General features: G+C 39.2%; 1 protein-coding gene across 9 annotated transcripts in view; it reads right to left on the bottom strand.

Annotated features, from left to right (window-relative positions):
- Tmem164 (transmembrane protein 164) overlaps positions 1 to 14,456 on the bottom strand; it is a 173,241-nt gene that overhangs the window by 36,660 nt on the left and 122,125 nt on the right. For 8 of the 9 annotated variants that reach the window (XM_087196756.1, XM_004861441.3, XM_004861440.3 and 5 more), the window contains one exon: positions 12,095 to 12,173. The exons of the other annotated variant lie outside the window; for it this stretch is intronic. In XM_087196756.1, coding sequence (XP_087052882.1) covers positions 12,095 to 12,173 — 79 coding nt within the window. The remainder of the gene's footprint in view (positions 1 to 12,094; positions 12,174 to 14,456) is intronic. 9 annotated transcript variants of the gene reach the window in all.

Below are 14,456 nucleotides of genomic sequence, written 5' to 3'. Positions count from 1 at the left end.
TTTGGGAAATTCTGTCAAAATGGTCATACTTCCAAAACTGATATACAGATTCAACACAATCCCAATAAAAACACCAGCAGCATTCTTCACAACTAGAGAAAACATTCCTAAAATTTATGGAACCAAAAGAAACCCAGAATACCAAAAGCAATCCTGAGCAACAAGAACAAAGTAGGAGGCATCACAATCCTGGATTTTAAGTTATATCACAAAGCTACAGCAATAAAAACAGGACGGTACTGACACAAAAATGGACACATGGAGAGAAAGAATAGAATAGAGAATGCTAAAAAAACCCCAGGTATGCTCAGCCATCTGACCTTTGACAAAGGGGACAAAAACATATGCTGAAGGAAAGATAGCCTCTTTAACAAATGGTGCTGGAAAATTGGCTATCCACATGCAGACGGTTGCATCCATATCTCTCACCATGTACTGAACTAATATAAAAATGGATCAAAAGTGAAATATTAAAATAGAAATGCTAAATATGCTGAAGATAAAACAGGTAAAACTCTTGAAGACATAGGTGTAGGCAAGGATATTCTGAATAGAACCCAATAGCACATGAAATAACACCAAGAATCAACAAATAGGATCATATCAAATCTAAAAGCTTCTAGGGCTGGGGATTTAGCTCAGAGGCACCGTGCCTGCCTCACAAGCACAAGGTCCTGATCCCCGGTACCAAAGGGGGTGGAATAAAAGCTTCTGTGCAGCAAAGGAAACAATCAACAGAATGAGTCAACCTACAGAATGAGAAAGAATTTTTGCTAGCTATTACTTGGACAGAGGATGAATATCTAAACTATATAAAGAACTAAAAAAAATTAGGCCCCCTTAAATAAAAGAGCTAATCAAAACATGGACAACTGAAATGCATAGATACTTTTCAGAATTACAAATGGCCAAAAAATACATGAAAAAAAGTTCAACATCTCTGGCCATTAGAGAAATGCAAATTAAAACAACATTAAGCTGGGAGTGGTGGTACCATAAGCCTACAATCTCAGCACTCAGGAGGCTGAGGCAGGAGAATTACCATGAGTGCTAGGCTAATATGGGCTAATGAGTACAAGGCCAGCCTGAACTACATAGTGAAACCTTGTCTCAACAAACAAACATTGAGCTTCCATCTTACTCCAGAAATAATGATCAAGAAATCAAATAATAACAAATGTTGATCAACCTAAGGAGAAAAAGGAATTTTTCTATACTTTTTGTGGGAATATAAACTAGTATAACCACTATGGAAATCAGCATGGAGATTCCTCTAAAACATACAAGAAGAAATTCTATTTGACCCAGCTATTCCCCTTCTAGGTATCTTCCCAAAAGAGTTAAAGACATCATATGGCAGTGATGCATGGTATCTATGTTTATAGCAGCACAACTCAATAGCTAAATCTTAGGTGTGGCCTATATGTCCATCAACAGATGAACAGATAAAGAAAATGTGGTGTTTATACACAATGGAGAACTACTATGCCACAAAGATGGATAAACTTGAATCACGTGTAGGAAAAGAGATGTACCTTGAGACCATAATGTTATGTAAAATAAATCAGACATACAAGCTTAAGTATCTCATGATTTCTCTTACATGAGAAACTGGAGATAAATATAGCAAAACAAAAGATAATACAAAACAGAGAGATAGATCTTTCACAGAAGGAAAGGGACTGAGAGATGGAAGGAAGAGGGAGGGAGAGAAAGGGGAGAGAATGAAAAAAATTAAGATGTACTATGTAAATGTATCAACTCCCCACAATGAATGTAAGCATTATGTACTGAACACATGTACTAAAAAAACCCAACAACTGTGGAAGCTACAGGGATGGGAGTATAGGGTGAGTAAAGGAGGTAGGCCAGAGGCACAAAGAGCACAGGGAACCAACTGTCATCGTTCTGGGAAAAGATAAGAAGCAAGGCTTGGCTCAAGGTAGTGGCCCTAGAAATAGTAGGAGAGGAGTGGGTTTGAGAGACATCCAGGAAGCCAAAACAGGAGGACTTGATGATTTTTCCACACAGCAGCCAGGATGATCTTTTCCATAACACATCTGATCATGTTGGACTACTCAATAAACAGAGTTGGGACAGAAGAGAAACTATTGAGAAATAAAGTTGGATCCTTATCTCATAATGTATGCCAGGAAAAATTCCAAGTGGATAAAAGATTTAAATGTAAGAAAAAGTAAATAAAGGAAACTATAAACATACGAGAAGGAAAGATGGGATACAACAGTCCCCTTATACATGGTTCCACTTTCCATTGTTTCAACTTCCTGTGATCAACCATGGTATAAAAACATTAAGTGGAAATTTCCAGAAATAAACACTTCTTTAGTTTGACATTCTGTGTGGTAAAATCTCTCTGTCCTTTTCCAGACATGAGTCATCCTTTTGCCCAGCACATCCGCAATGTGTGATGCTGTGTACCCATTAGTCACCTACCTATTTCAGTTATTATGTCAATTGTCCTAATTTTGTAGTGCTTGTGTTCAAATAACCCTTGCACAGTAACCTAGCACTCTGTCACCGCGCCGGTATCATTTAGCTCACATCATCACACAGGCATTGTATTGTGTCTCATTACAAGAAGAATAAGGATGAATGCAGTAAAATAAGATATTTTGAGAGAGAAAAAGGCCACAGTTACCTAACTTTTATAACTGTGCCTAATTTACAAACTAAAACTTTATCATACTATGTAAGTATATATAGAGGAAAGTGGTGTATATAGGATTTAGCACTAATTGCAATGTCAGCCATCCACTGGTGGTCTTGGAACATGTCCCCCACAGCTATTGAAGGATTAGTATATGGTTTTCAATAACACTGGAGTAAGAAAGGACTTTTGAACTATGACTCAAAATTCAGAAGGTATATAATAAGCCAGGCATACTGGTATGTACCTGTAATCCCAAGACTCTAGGTGGGTCAGGCAGGGAGGAGTACAGGGTTGAGCCCAACTGGGGCAACCCAGCGAATTAGTGAGACCCTGCCTCAAAATGAAAAAGGGCCATGGATATAGCTCAGTGTGAAGGCCTTGGGTCCAATCCCCACTACCTCAGAAAGAAGAAGAAGGAGGAAAAAAAAGACCAGCAGTGACACAATAAAAGATAAATTACATAGAAATAAAGAAAAATCATGTATGGCAAAAATAAATTATGAGCCAAATCAGATGACAATAAAACTGAGGAAAATACCTGCAGGTCATATTGTAAAAGGCTAACTCCTAATATTTATGTATAAAAAGCTCTTAGGGTTCTATTTTTAGGCAGAAGGGGATAGTAGGTATTGGGGATTGAACCTAGGGACTCACACCCCACTAGGCAAGTACTCTACCAGAGAGCTACATGCCCAGCCTAAGACTTAAGTATTTTTAAAAAAGGGCCAAAACAACAGAAAAAAGATGAGCACATGGAAGGTAGTTCAAGGAAGAGAAAATCAAATGCCAATTTTAAACATATAAAAAGGAGCCTGGGGATGTAGCGTAGTGTTAAGAGTGTTTGCCTAGCATATATGAGACACTGGGTTCAATCATCAGCACTGATCTTTTAAAATCCCATAAACATATGAAAAGATACTCAATAAGCAATGAGATGAAAAAAGAATTAAGAATATCATCAAGAAGATCATACACCCTGACCAAGTGGGATTCATCCCAGGGATGCAGAGATGGTTCAACATATGCAAATCAATCAATGTAATATACTATATCAAGGACAAAAACTATATGATCATCTCAATAGATGCAGAAAAAGCATTTCACCAAATCCAACATGCATTTATGATAAAAACCCTACAAAAAATTGGAATAGACAGTCTCTACCTCAATCTGATAAAAGCCATCTATGAAAAACCAAAAGCAAATATCATACTAAATGGTCAAAAACTGAACTCCTTCACACTAAAATCAGGAATAAGACAAGGATGTCCACTATCACCACTCTTATTCAATATAGTTTTGGAAACATTAGCCACAGCAATTAGACAAGAGAAAGAAATAAAAGGAATAAAGATAGGAAATGAAGAAGTCAAATTGTCATTATTTGCAGATGACATGATACTCTATATAGAAGACCCCAAGAACTCCAATTAGTCTTCTAGACTTAATAACCAAATTCAGTCAAGTAGCTGGTTACAAGGTCAACACACAAAAATCAATAGCTTTCCTCTACACCAATGACAGACTCACTGAGAGAGAAATAGGGCAAATAATTCCTTTCACAATAGCATCCAAAAAACTGAAATACCTAGGAATCATCCTAACAAAAGAAATCAAAGGCCTCTTCTCTGAAAACTATAGCACTCTGAAAAGAGATATTGAAGATGATATCAGAAAATGGAAAGACATCCCTTGCTCCTGGGTAGGAAGGATCAACATAGTGAAAATGGCCATACTTTCAAAACTTCTATATAGATTCAATGCAATCCCAACTGAAATCCCAGCAGCACACTTCACGGACCTTGAGAAAACAATCCAAAAATTCATTTGGAACAAGAAGAGGCCTAGAAAAGCAAAAGCAATTCTAGGCAACAGAGACATGGCAAGGGGTATCACAACCCCCAACTTGAAACTATACTACAAAGCCACTGTGATAAAAACAGCATGGTACTGGCAAAGAAACAGACCTGAGGACCAGTGGAACAGATTAGAAGATGCAGAAACAACTCCAGACACACTCAGCCACCTCATCTTCAACAAAGGAGCCAAACACCCTCACTGGAGGAAAGATAGCCTCTTTAATAAATGGTGCTGGAAAAATTGGGTTTCAACTTGCCGAAGACTACAACTAGACCTATCTCTCTCACCATGCACTAAACTCAAATCAAAATGGATTAAAGATCTAAATATTAAAATAGAAACACTAAAGCAGCTGGAAGAGAGTTTAGGAAGAACTATTGAAGACATTGGTGGAGGAAAAGATTTTATGAACAAAACCTCAGTTGCCCATGAACTAGCACAAACAATCAACAAGTGGGATCTCTTCTTATTAAAAAGCTTCTGTACAGCAAGAGAAACCACCAACAGTGAGAAGAGACAACCCACAATGTGGGAAAAAATTTTCACCAGCTTTCCCTCAGACAAAGGTCTACTATCTAGAATCTATAAAGAACTTAAAAAGATCAGATCTCCCAAATTTAAAGACCCAATCCAAAAATGGGCATCTGAAAGGAACAGACATTTCTCAGAGAAAGAAGCAGAAACAGCAAATAAACATACAAAAAAATGTTCAACATCACTGGTCATTTGAGAGATGCAAATGAAAACAATGCTGAGATTCCACCTCACTCCAGAAAGAATGGCTGCTATCATGAAATCAACCAATAACAAATGCTGGCGGGGTTGTGGGGAAAGAGGAACCCTGCTCCACTGCTGGTGGGAGTGTAGACTGGTGCAACCATTGTGGAAGTCAATATGGAGATACCTCAAAAAACTGGGACTGGAACTCCCATTTGACCCAGCTATTCCCCTGCTGGGTACCTTCCCCAAAGAATTAAAAGAATCATACCACAGTGATATATGTGCACCCATGTTCATAGCAGCACAGTTTGTGATAGCTAAAACTTGGAAACAGCCCAAATGCCCATCAACTGGAGACTGGATAAAGAAAACGTGGGGGTTTTTTTTTCATAAAATAGAGTACTACTCAGCCATAAAAAATGAGAAATTAGAGGCATTTATAGCTAAATGTATGCACATTGAGGCGATACTCTGGTGGGTTTTTTTTGGTACCGGGGATTGAACTCAGTTGCTTGCACTTGCGCAACAGGCGGCGAAACCACTGAGCTAAATCCCTGAGGTGATACTCTTAAGTGAAATAAATAGGACACACATGTGTAAATACCAAATAGTTTCTCTATTGTGGGAAACTGAAAGTGTAAATAAGGACTAAAAGTTATAATAGATAATGTGAAATACGAAGAAAAGGGGCAAAGGGGAAGGGGAAGTGGGAGGGGGAGGGGAAAGAAAAGAAAGGAATGGAATTAATATGAGAAAATGAAAAAATGGAAACAAAGTCTTTTTAAATAGGGAGGGATGGATGGAGAGGTTGAAGGGAGGGCAGGGGAAGGGGAAAAATATGCACCAAGAGAGACTGTGCAAAGGTGCAAATTTCCAATGATGAATGTCATTATATTGTATACCTAAAATGTACCAAGAAAATAAAATAAAAAAAATAATTAAGATGTGTTATGCACATGTATCAAGTCCCCACAAAGAATGTAAACATTACATACTGCAAATGTACACTAATAAAAAATGAAAATTGGAGAAAAATATCACTAAGCCGAACAGTAACAATAATAATAACAGGATAGTTGTATATATATGCTGTTCGAATGTTTAAGAAGGAGAAAGTAAAATATTTTTAAAATTTACTTATATAGTTGCTCAATATCCAAAAGGATTGGTTCCATTAGCCCACGTGGATATCAACATAGTGAAAATGTCATTGGATTTGCATATAACCTGTATACAACCTTCCACATAATTTATATCATCTCTAGGTTACTTACAGTATCTAATACCATATAAATGCTATGTAAGTAATTTTTGTACTGTACCATCTAGGGGGAATAATGATAAGAAAAAATCCTGTATATATCTATTGCAGATACAATTTTTTCAAAAATTTTTGGTATTTTTTGTCCTTTTTTATTTTCAATTTTTTTAAATTTTTCATTAGTACATGTTTGTAGTATATAATGTTTACATTCCTTGTGGGGAATTGGTACATGTACCTAATACTACATCTTAATTATTTTTTCATCCCCTTTCCCTCCCCCATCTCTTGATTCTCTTTATTTTTATACATATTTGCAATACATAATGTTTACATTGCTTGTGGGGAGTTGGTGATTGTACATAACACATCTTAATTCCTTCTTACATTCCTTTTCCTTCCCCAACCTCCTCCTTCCTTCATCGCTTGATCCCTTTCCCCTTTTAGAAAGATCTACCTCTCTATTTCCTATCACCTATCTTTTATTTTGCTCTTTATTTATACTCTGGGTTTCTCATATAGGAGAAACCGTGTGATATTTAACCTTATGTGTCTGATTAATTTCACTTAACATTATGGTCTCTAAGGTGCATCCATTTCCCTAAAGGTGACTCAAGTTTATCTTTATGACAGGGTAGTGCTCCAGTGCATGTAAATACCATATTTTCTTTATCCATTCATCTGTTGATGGACATAGAGGCCACATCCAAGATTTAGCTAGTATGAATTGTGCTGCTATAAACATGAGTACACATGTATCCCTGTAATATGATGTCTTTAACTCTTTCAGGAAGATACCTAAAAGGGGAATACCTGGGTCGAATGGAATTTCTATTTTTAGTTTTTGGTGGAATCTCCATACTGATTTCCAAAGTGCTTGTACTAGTTTACATTCCCACCAACAGTGTAGAAGGGTTCCTTTTTCCCTGCAGCTTCACCAGCATTGGTTATTTTTAATTTTTTTCAAATTTTTTTTATCTCAGGTTGATTTAATCCAGCATAACAGAATTTCAGATGGATAATAAAAGCTGGTCTTTAGCTTTGGTCAGAAGGGTGTTATTCAGCAATCTTAAGAAATGGCATTTTGTGAAGATCTTGGCAGGAGTGGTAGTGATTTCAGATTACAATGTTCTGAGGAATGAAAAGTAATTGAGAAAAGGGACTCATCATGTACAGACACTACAGACACAGGTGTCTGTCTCCTAAATGTACTGAAGTATATTACAGAATATTCATGAGGCGAATTGAAATCTCCAGCAGATAAACATTTCACTTTTTAATACTTACATATTTAAAAGTATATTAAAATAGCCAGTAAATCAAAGCTATGATTTTATGAATATTATGAGGTTTCTCTTAAGAACAAATATATTTTAGTAAAAAGAAAGTCAACAGATTTAAGGACCTATATTACATAATAATACAGATCTTTATGTAGCGAGAGCAAAACTTGTCATGCCCAAAAAGTTGATGTTTGGGAGATATTGTTTGGACTACTATTTTGAGAAGCTTGGTGGTAAAGTAAAGAAGAGAGTTGGATAGGGTTGAAAGTTATTTAGAATGGCAAAGATTTGTACATCTTTTTAAAAAATCTTTATTTTTTTGTTTTTTTGAGACAGGGTCCCACAATGTACTCCAGACTGACCTCTGACTCTGTCAAATCTCCTGCCTACCCTCCTGAGTGTTGAGATTAAGGTGTGTCTCACCACCACCAGCTCTGAGCATTATTATTATTTTTTTTTTATGGTACTGGAGATGGAACTTGGGACCTTGCGCTTTGGAGGCAGGAGGCAGAACCACTGAGCTAAATCCCCAGCCCTAGCCCTGAGCATTATTAATGGCTGAAAATCCAGGTGTTAAAAAAGGGTGGGCTGAAAATCGCAGTAAACAAGGGACTAATAGATGGAATGAATTCCAGAGGAGGTGGGAGGGGTGGGAGGAAACTACAAAGGGATATGTTTAGCCACACAAAAGTGGAACATCACTTCTTTCAGGATGGGTGGGAGGAACATAAGAATAAATGAGTAAAAAAACTCACTGAAGTGGAGAAAAGAACTGCGGAATTCCCACCTTTAAAATGTGTATTCTTTCAGTCATTTGTTCGGGGAGGGCACCTGCTGGGTAGAGAGGGCCAAAGCTTGAATACAGCAGACAGGAAGCTTGAAGATGGAAGACAAAGTTAACACCTGACTTCTGAGGACACCTTGTGGGGGATAAAGATAAAACACTTGAGCAATGGTGGTAAGAACACAGTTATAGTGGAGACTGTGAAGCTTAGTGACTCTAACCAGAATGACTGAAGAGATTTTCTCCAGTGGGCTGAGACTAAGCACCCTAAAAAGGGACTGGACATTGAGCCCAGTTGGAACGGACAAGAGGGTGCTCCTTTCAGGAGCTAGTGAGAAGAAAGTTCCAGTAACTGGTCATGGTGATATAAACTGCGTAGGAAGAAAGGAAGCTGAAAGTAGTAGAAATTGGACTCAAAGAAAGGTACACAGGAGTTTCTGATCTGAGACAGTGGAGTCTTAGGGGAAGATGAGGCCCAAGTGGCTGAAGAAAAGGGGATGCTGAAGTCCCTGCAACTCAGAAGCCCAGGCCTTGAGAAGCTGAGGTAGGACCAGAGGTCTTTACTAAAAGCCTGTCAGGATATTGGCTACACTTTTAATGGAAAATTGAGAACTATAAGCCACAGACTTCTAGGAATGGGAGGTAAGTGACCAAGAGGTTAGTGGTGGTGGTGATGCAAAAGAGGCAGAGAGAACAGTAAAGGAGCAAGCATTTTCCCATAAGGTATAGGTGAAACAATGATCTAGAAGAGACGATGTCATGCTGGGTAGTATGTGGGGCAGGACAGAAAGAATAACCTCTATTAGAGGGAATGTTGGGCAAGAGATAGGAAGGACTCTTCTGTGGTTGCCAAGAGATAAAGAATGTTAATTAGCTTGACTCCATCATTTTACATTTTATACTTTATAGAATCTGTGTACCCTATACATATATAGAATTATAATTTGTCAATATCCAATATAAATGTTTAAATAAACACTGTTACAAAACATATGAAAAAATATAGTTCTAGAGAGTCAAAGGCAAAGAGTTGGGAGGGAAGGAAACAAAGAAAAGAAGAGCAAGACTGAAGAGAAATCACGTGGACTATCACAGTGCCTATGGATTTTGGGAGGGAGAAAGGAACATTCTTCCCACTTAGCACCACTCACCCACCACCAAACCACAGAATGGACATGCTGTGCTCAACTAGGACTGTACTTTTTAGGAAAATAGGGCTCCCAGGCAAAGGGGGTATCCATAGCAGAGCTGTCTTAAGTAAAAACTTCTCAGCCATTTATTTTTGGAAAAATCCCAAGATTCTTCTAGATAACAGAAGCCTTAAACTCAGCTTTCTTGTTTACAGAGAAATAATTTTCTCACCTCCTACTCAGATCCAATCCCCCTCCAAAAAGGTCGAAGGTCCAAGGCTTGGGACCACAAGTGAAAACAGCCTTAGGAAGAAATCTAATTTTTCTCCATGCTTGTAATTCCCATACGAACAGCAGATGGCAGCAAAGAGCGAAAAAAAGGGAGCCAACCCTTTTAAAGAACTCCAGGCTGACCAGACAGAAGTGGTGTGGCTCACAAAGTTCTACAAGGTGGGTGGCCTGGAGTCAAAGGTCAGCTTGGTGACATCAATCTACTTGTCCTACTGAGCTGAGGGCATCAAGAAGATATGAGAAAAAAAAAAAAGAAGATATGAGCAGTTAAAGAGTGTATCATCATCTTTATTACAGCCCTACTAATTCTCAGCTCACCAGTTAGGATCTGGACTACCGGTCAGATCTTCGTAAGAAGGTGTAACTATCTTCCCAGAAATGACAAAGAAGAAGGGAAAGTGAGCTGGGCTTTGGAAATGACGTTCTACTTCAATACTATCCTCTGTAGCACTTATCACATTGTATTATAATTGTGGGTCTTCCCCAATAGACAGGGACTCTTGTGAAAGGATTATGTCTTTCTGGTTCATCTCTGATTCCCTAATGCATGGCACATAGTAGGTGTTCAACAAATGTATATTTCATGAATGGCTCAACCAGGGCAGCAGGCTGGGAAGACTCCTAGTCTGATATGATTGGGAGACATGTCTGGCCTTCTGGACAGTGTGACACACAGGAAAGAGCACTTGCCTGGGAAGAAAACTGGGCAGGGCTTTGAATCCTAGCTCTATTACTTATGGCTGTGGGGTAGGTAGGTAATGTTTCTGAACCTTAATTTTCTCCTCTACAGGAAGACTCTTCAACAGAATGCAAAAATACACAAAACATGCTTAGCACATATATCTTGCACAAAGCAAACTCAATAAAAAGGAGTCACTGATATTTACTGCAATTATTATTATTGTTAATACATCCTCTTCTCAGGACCAGGTGCCAGAGAAAGGGGAAAGAATAACTAAGAGTAGGAAATAAATTGGAACTAAGACTCAGAGTCTTCCTTGGCTCAGTTCCCTCAAACAGCACAGAAATAAATCCAACAAAAGGCTGCAAAAGAACCAGCCTAGTCTAGAGGGAGTGGCTTCGCAGATTATTCATTTGGAGGCAAGCAGGATGGCTACTTGGGATTTCCGATATCGGACAAGTCTAGTCCAACTACCTGACAACTTTTTATGGTGACCTCAGAGAACAAACAGGTTTAAATTACGGAGATGCAGATTTGTCCGTAATTCCCATCACACAACTTAGAAGCCAGGAACAATAGGTGGTTAGAGTCCAATACCCTAGTTCTGTTCAGAGATGCTGCTGTGCTGACAAATGGAGCATGTTTCCTGGATACTGGAACTTCAGATTTCCGTTAAGACTCAGTAAGAAAATGAGCACTTTTAGAGCAGATTACAGGAAGTGTTCTTTGACTGCCTTGGATTCCCAGTGGCCACATAGGGTAAAAGTAGCCTCAAAGAATACTTACATAAATTGATGGAAAAGAGGCCTGATTGATTGGAAAAGGGTATAGGAAGCAAATCTCCACTGCCAAGAAGCAGCAGAGCCCAGCAGAAGTCCAGATTACATTCCAGTGAGCTCAAAGGTCCAAGAGACCTCCTGCCATTTTAGGGTGGTGGAAATGAAACCATTGCTGACTAAGGTAAGGTAGGGAGGGGTTCATAATTCCAGAAAAGTCTCAGCAACCAAGACAAAGAGGCTGGTAGCTAAGAGTGAAAGAGAATGTCTTCCACTTATGGGGCTTTCCAGGAATTGAAGAACGCTGAGAAGGAGCAGGTCTCATAACAAGTAGACAGAGTATGGGGGGTGCCATGCAAACTCAAGCTGCTACCAAGAGCCCAAAGCCTAGGCGCTATGACAGGTAGGCAGTGGTGCCGTGCTCACCCACAAAGGATGGTTCTGAAAAACCCCAGACTCTCTGTAGGCCTCTTCCATGCTCATTTCCTCAGTGCCTTGGATCTGACATCAAGCCTGCTGAAAAGACCTAGCCAAGCAGCAGTGCGAGATCCTGCTAGTACCCAAGAGGTTGTGACTACCCAAAATAGAGGGAGAGGTGTATATGAGTGGCACAGGGATGTAGTTTGCTAGCCTTACCTCCTTTCCAAAGCAGGTAGATGGGCACCACGTAGAGCATGACATGCTGAATGTAGTAGATCTCCAATTCAAAGGGGAGCTGTGAGGACAAGATGGAGAGAGGTGTTTCACAACAGAAAGACTCACTGCAATAGCTTGTGAACTTGGACACTCTTGTTCTTCATGACCCATATTTCAGTAACCCTAAAAATTTCACTAATTCATCTCCCTTCACAATTTGAGAAAAAAAAAGAATGAAATGAATAAACTTCTGATGTAGATCAATATGTTCCAAGGTGTATTTTACAAAGACAGCAATTAAAAAATACTCTACTAAAAAGTTTAGTTAAAAACTTAAAAATTTTACATACAATATATTGATTTGGAGGTTCATCATACATATTAGTGGTATATGAAGGATTTGAGTGGTCTCTGTAGAGAAGCCTATTTAACATAGTTTCTCCAGTGTTTTCCAAATCTATTTAGCAAGTGACTTTTAAAAAAATACAATATTCTGAAGAATACACTCAAAGAAACACAATCTTATATCACTTCCTGCTGCTGACAAATAAACCACAGACTATTTCAAAAGTTTACTTCCTATGAGTCATGAAGAACATACAAAGAAGAGAATTTATTATTCTCATTTTCCAGTGAAAATAATTGATTGCTCAGTCTGGTCGGGTCTAGATCCAAGAACAATGAGTTTTCTCATCAGATACTTGGGTGTCAGTCCACAGTGTGCCCTATTTTTGAGTGAAGACCAAGGAGCTGCGCCAATTCTGGCATAGTTTGCCAAAAAGAACTTCCCCATCCTCCTGACACTCAATACCCTTACTCCTTCAACTTTGTTCCCAGTCTCCCTCAAAATGGAATCTCTGGATCACCAATGTTACCACCTGGCACGAGGAGCTTGCTTTTAAGTTTGGCAGCAGGCAAAAAATGGAAACAGCTACAAAAGACCCTCAGCAGCTAGGAAGAAGCCTAGCCTATGGAGTATGCTCAATTCTTAACTTATCACCCTCTTCCACCAAGGAAGCCCAGGGACACAATGAAGCCCAGGGGAAGGTGTCAGCTGCCTCCTTGTTCCCTAAAAGGCAGGCACAGAATCAAAACTGTGTGCTAATGAGAAGTCAAGCCTGCCTTGTGCCAAAGGCTAAAACCAAAAAATGGCAGAGCATCCAGAATAGAAGCTGGGACAACTATGGACCCTGGACACAAACCACAGCTCTGACTCTTGACAATAGAATCCACATGAAGGAAAATTTTCCAGGGACCCAGATGATCCTCAACTATAATTTTATGTTCCGAGGGGAATGTAAAAATTCAGAAAAGGAGATGAGCTTCCAAGCATCTCTGAACATGCTAAGATAGGTTATGAGATTTGACACTGGACATCACTAGCACAAGGTGGGTATGGAGGCCTGAGAGGCCCACATCGGTGAAGTGGCTGTGGGAGGCTGTAATATTATAAATTTGGGGACTGCTTTATGCTTTTCAAATGTTTTCACATCAATAATTTATTCAATCTCTCATTTGGCAGATGAGGAACTTTAAGTACAAAAGGGTTAACTGATTTCACTGAGGTCACTCAGAAAAAAGGGAATGGAGAAAAGTCCCAGGAAGGCTCAGCTGTAATCAGAACCTTGACCTGTCCTTGAAATGCCCCTTGGAAGTCAGGCTACTGTCCCAAAGCAGGAAGCAGAAAACTGGGGCAAGGGTCTGTGGGCAATAGTCCCTTGGCATCCTCAGGCAGTGCCTCTGCCTACCTCCCAAATTCCAGCTGCCAATTCTTCAACTGGACTTATGGTGCCCACTGCCTCTCCCTGATTTAGATCTGACTCTGCTACTGATTCACCCCTTAGCCTGGGGAAGTCACATAACTATTCCACCCTAGTTTTGGCACCAGTAAAATGGAAATGTTCATGCTGTTATAATATTGTTGTGCAGTTTTAAAATTTATACAAATATAACACTTAATATGTTTTGTGCACCTATTATTAACATTTTGTAACCTATTTAATTCTCCTAACATCTATTGTCCTAATTATCTTCATTATAGAAATGAGAAAGTAAAAAAAAATTAAAAACAAAAGAAATGAAGCTGGGCATGGTGGCACACACCTGTAATTCCAGCACTTGGGAGGTTGAGGTAGCAGGACTGCCATGAGTTTGAGGCCAGCCTGAACTACATAGTGAGACCCTGTCTCAAAAAAAGATGCTCAACCTGATTTGTCCCACCTCCCACCCCTGGCAGCCACACCACCATACTGTCATGGAGACCAGCAATCCCACTGTGCCTTGCATCCCTGTTTACTTCAGTTACCAAAAGAAGCCCAAGACTCCCAGGGCAACCTCCCAACATCTGAACTAATTCCCATAT

This window comes from Heterocephalus glaber, unplaced genomic scaffold (genome assembly GCF_053883595.1).
Source record: "Heterocephalus glaber isolate CG9 unplaced genomic scaffold, H.glaber_assembly_v1.0 deba00001613, whole genome shotgun sequence".
Lineage (NCBI taxonomy): Eukaryota > Metazoa > Chordata > Mammalia > Rodentia > Bathyergidae > Heterocephalus > Heterocephalus glaber.
The sequence above is the reverse complement of the archived record's forward strand: the minus strand, read 5'-3'. Positions and strand labels throughout refer to the sequence as shown.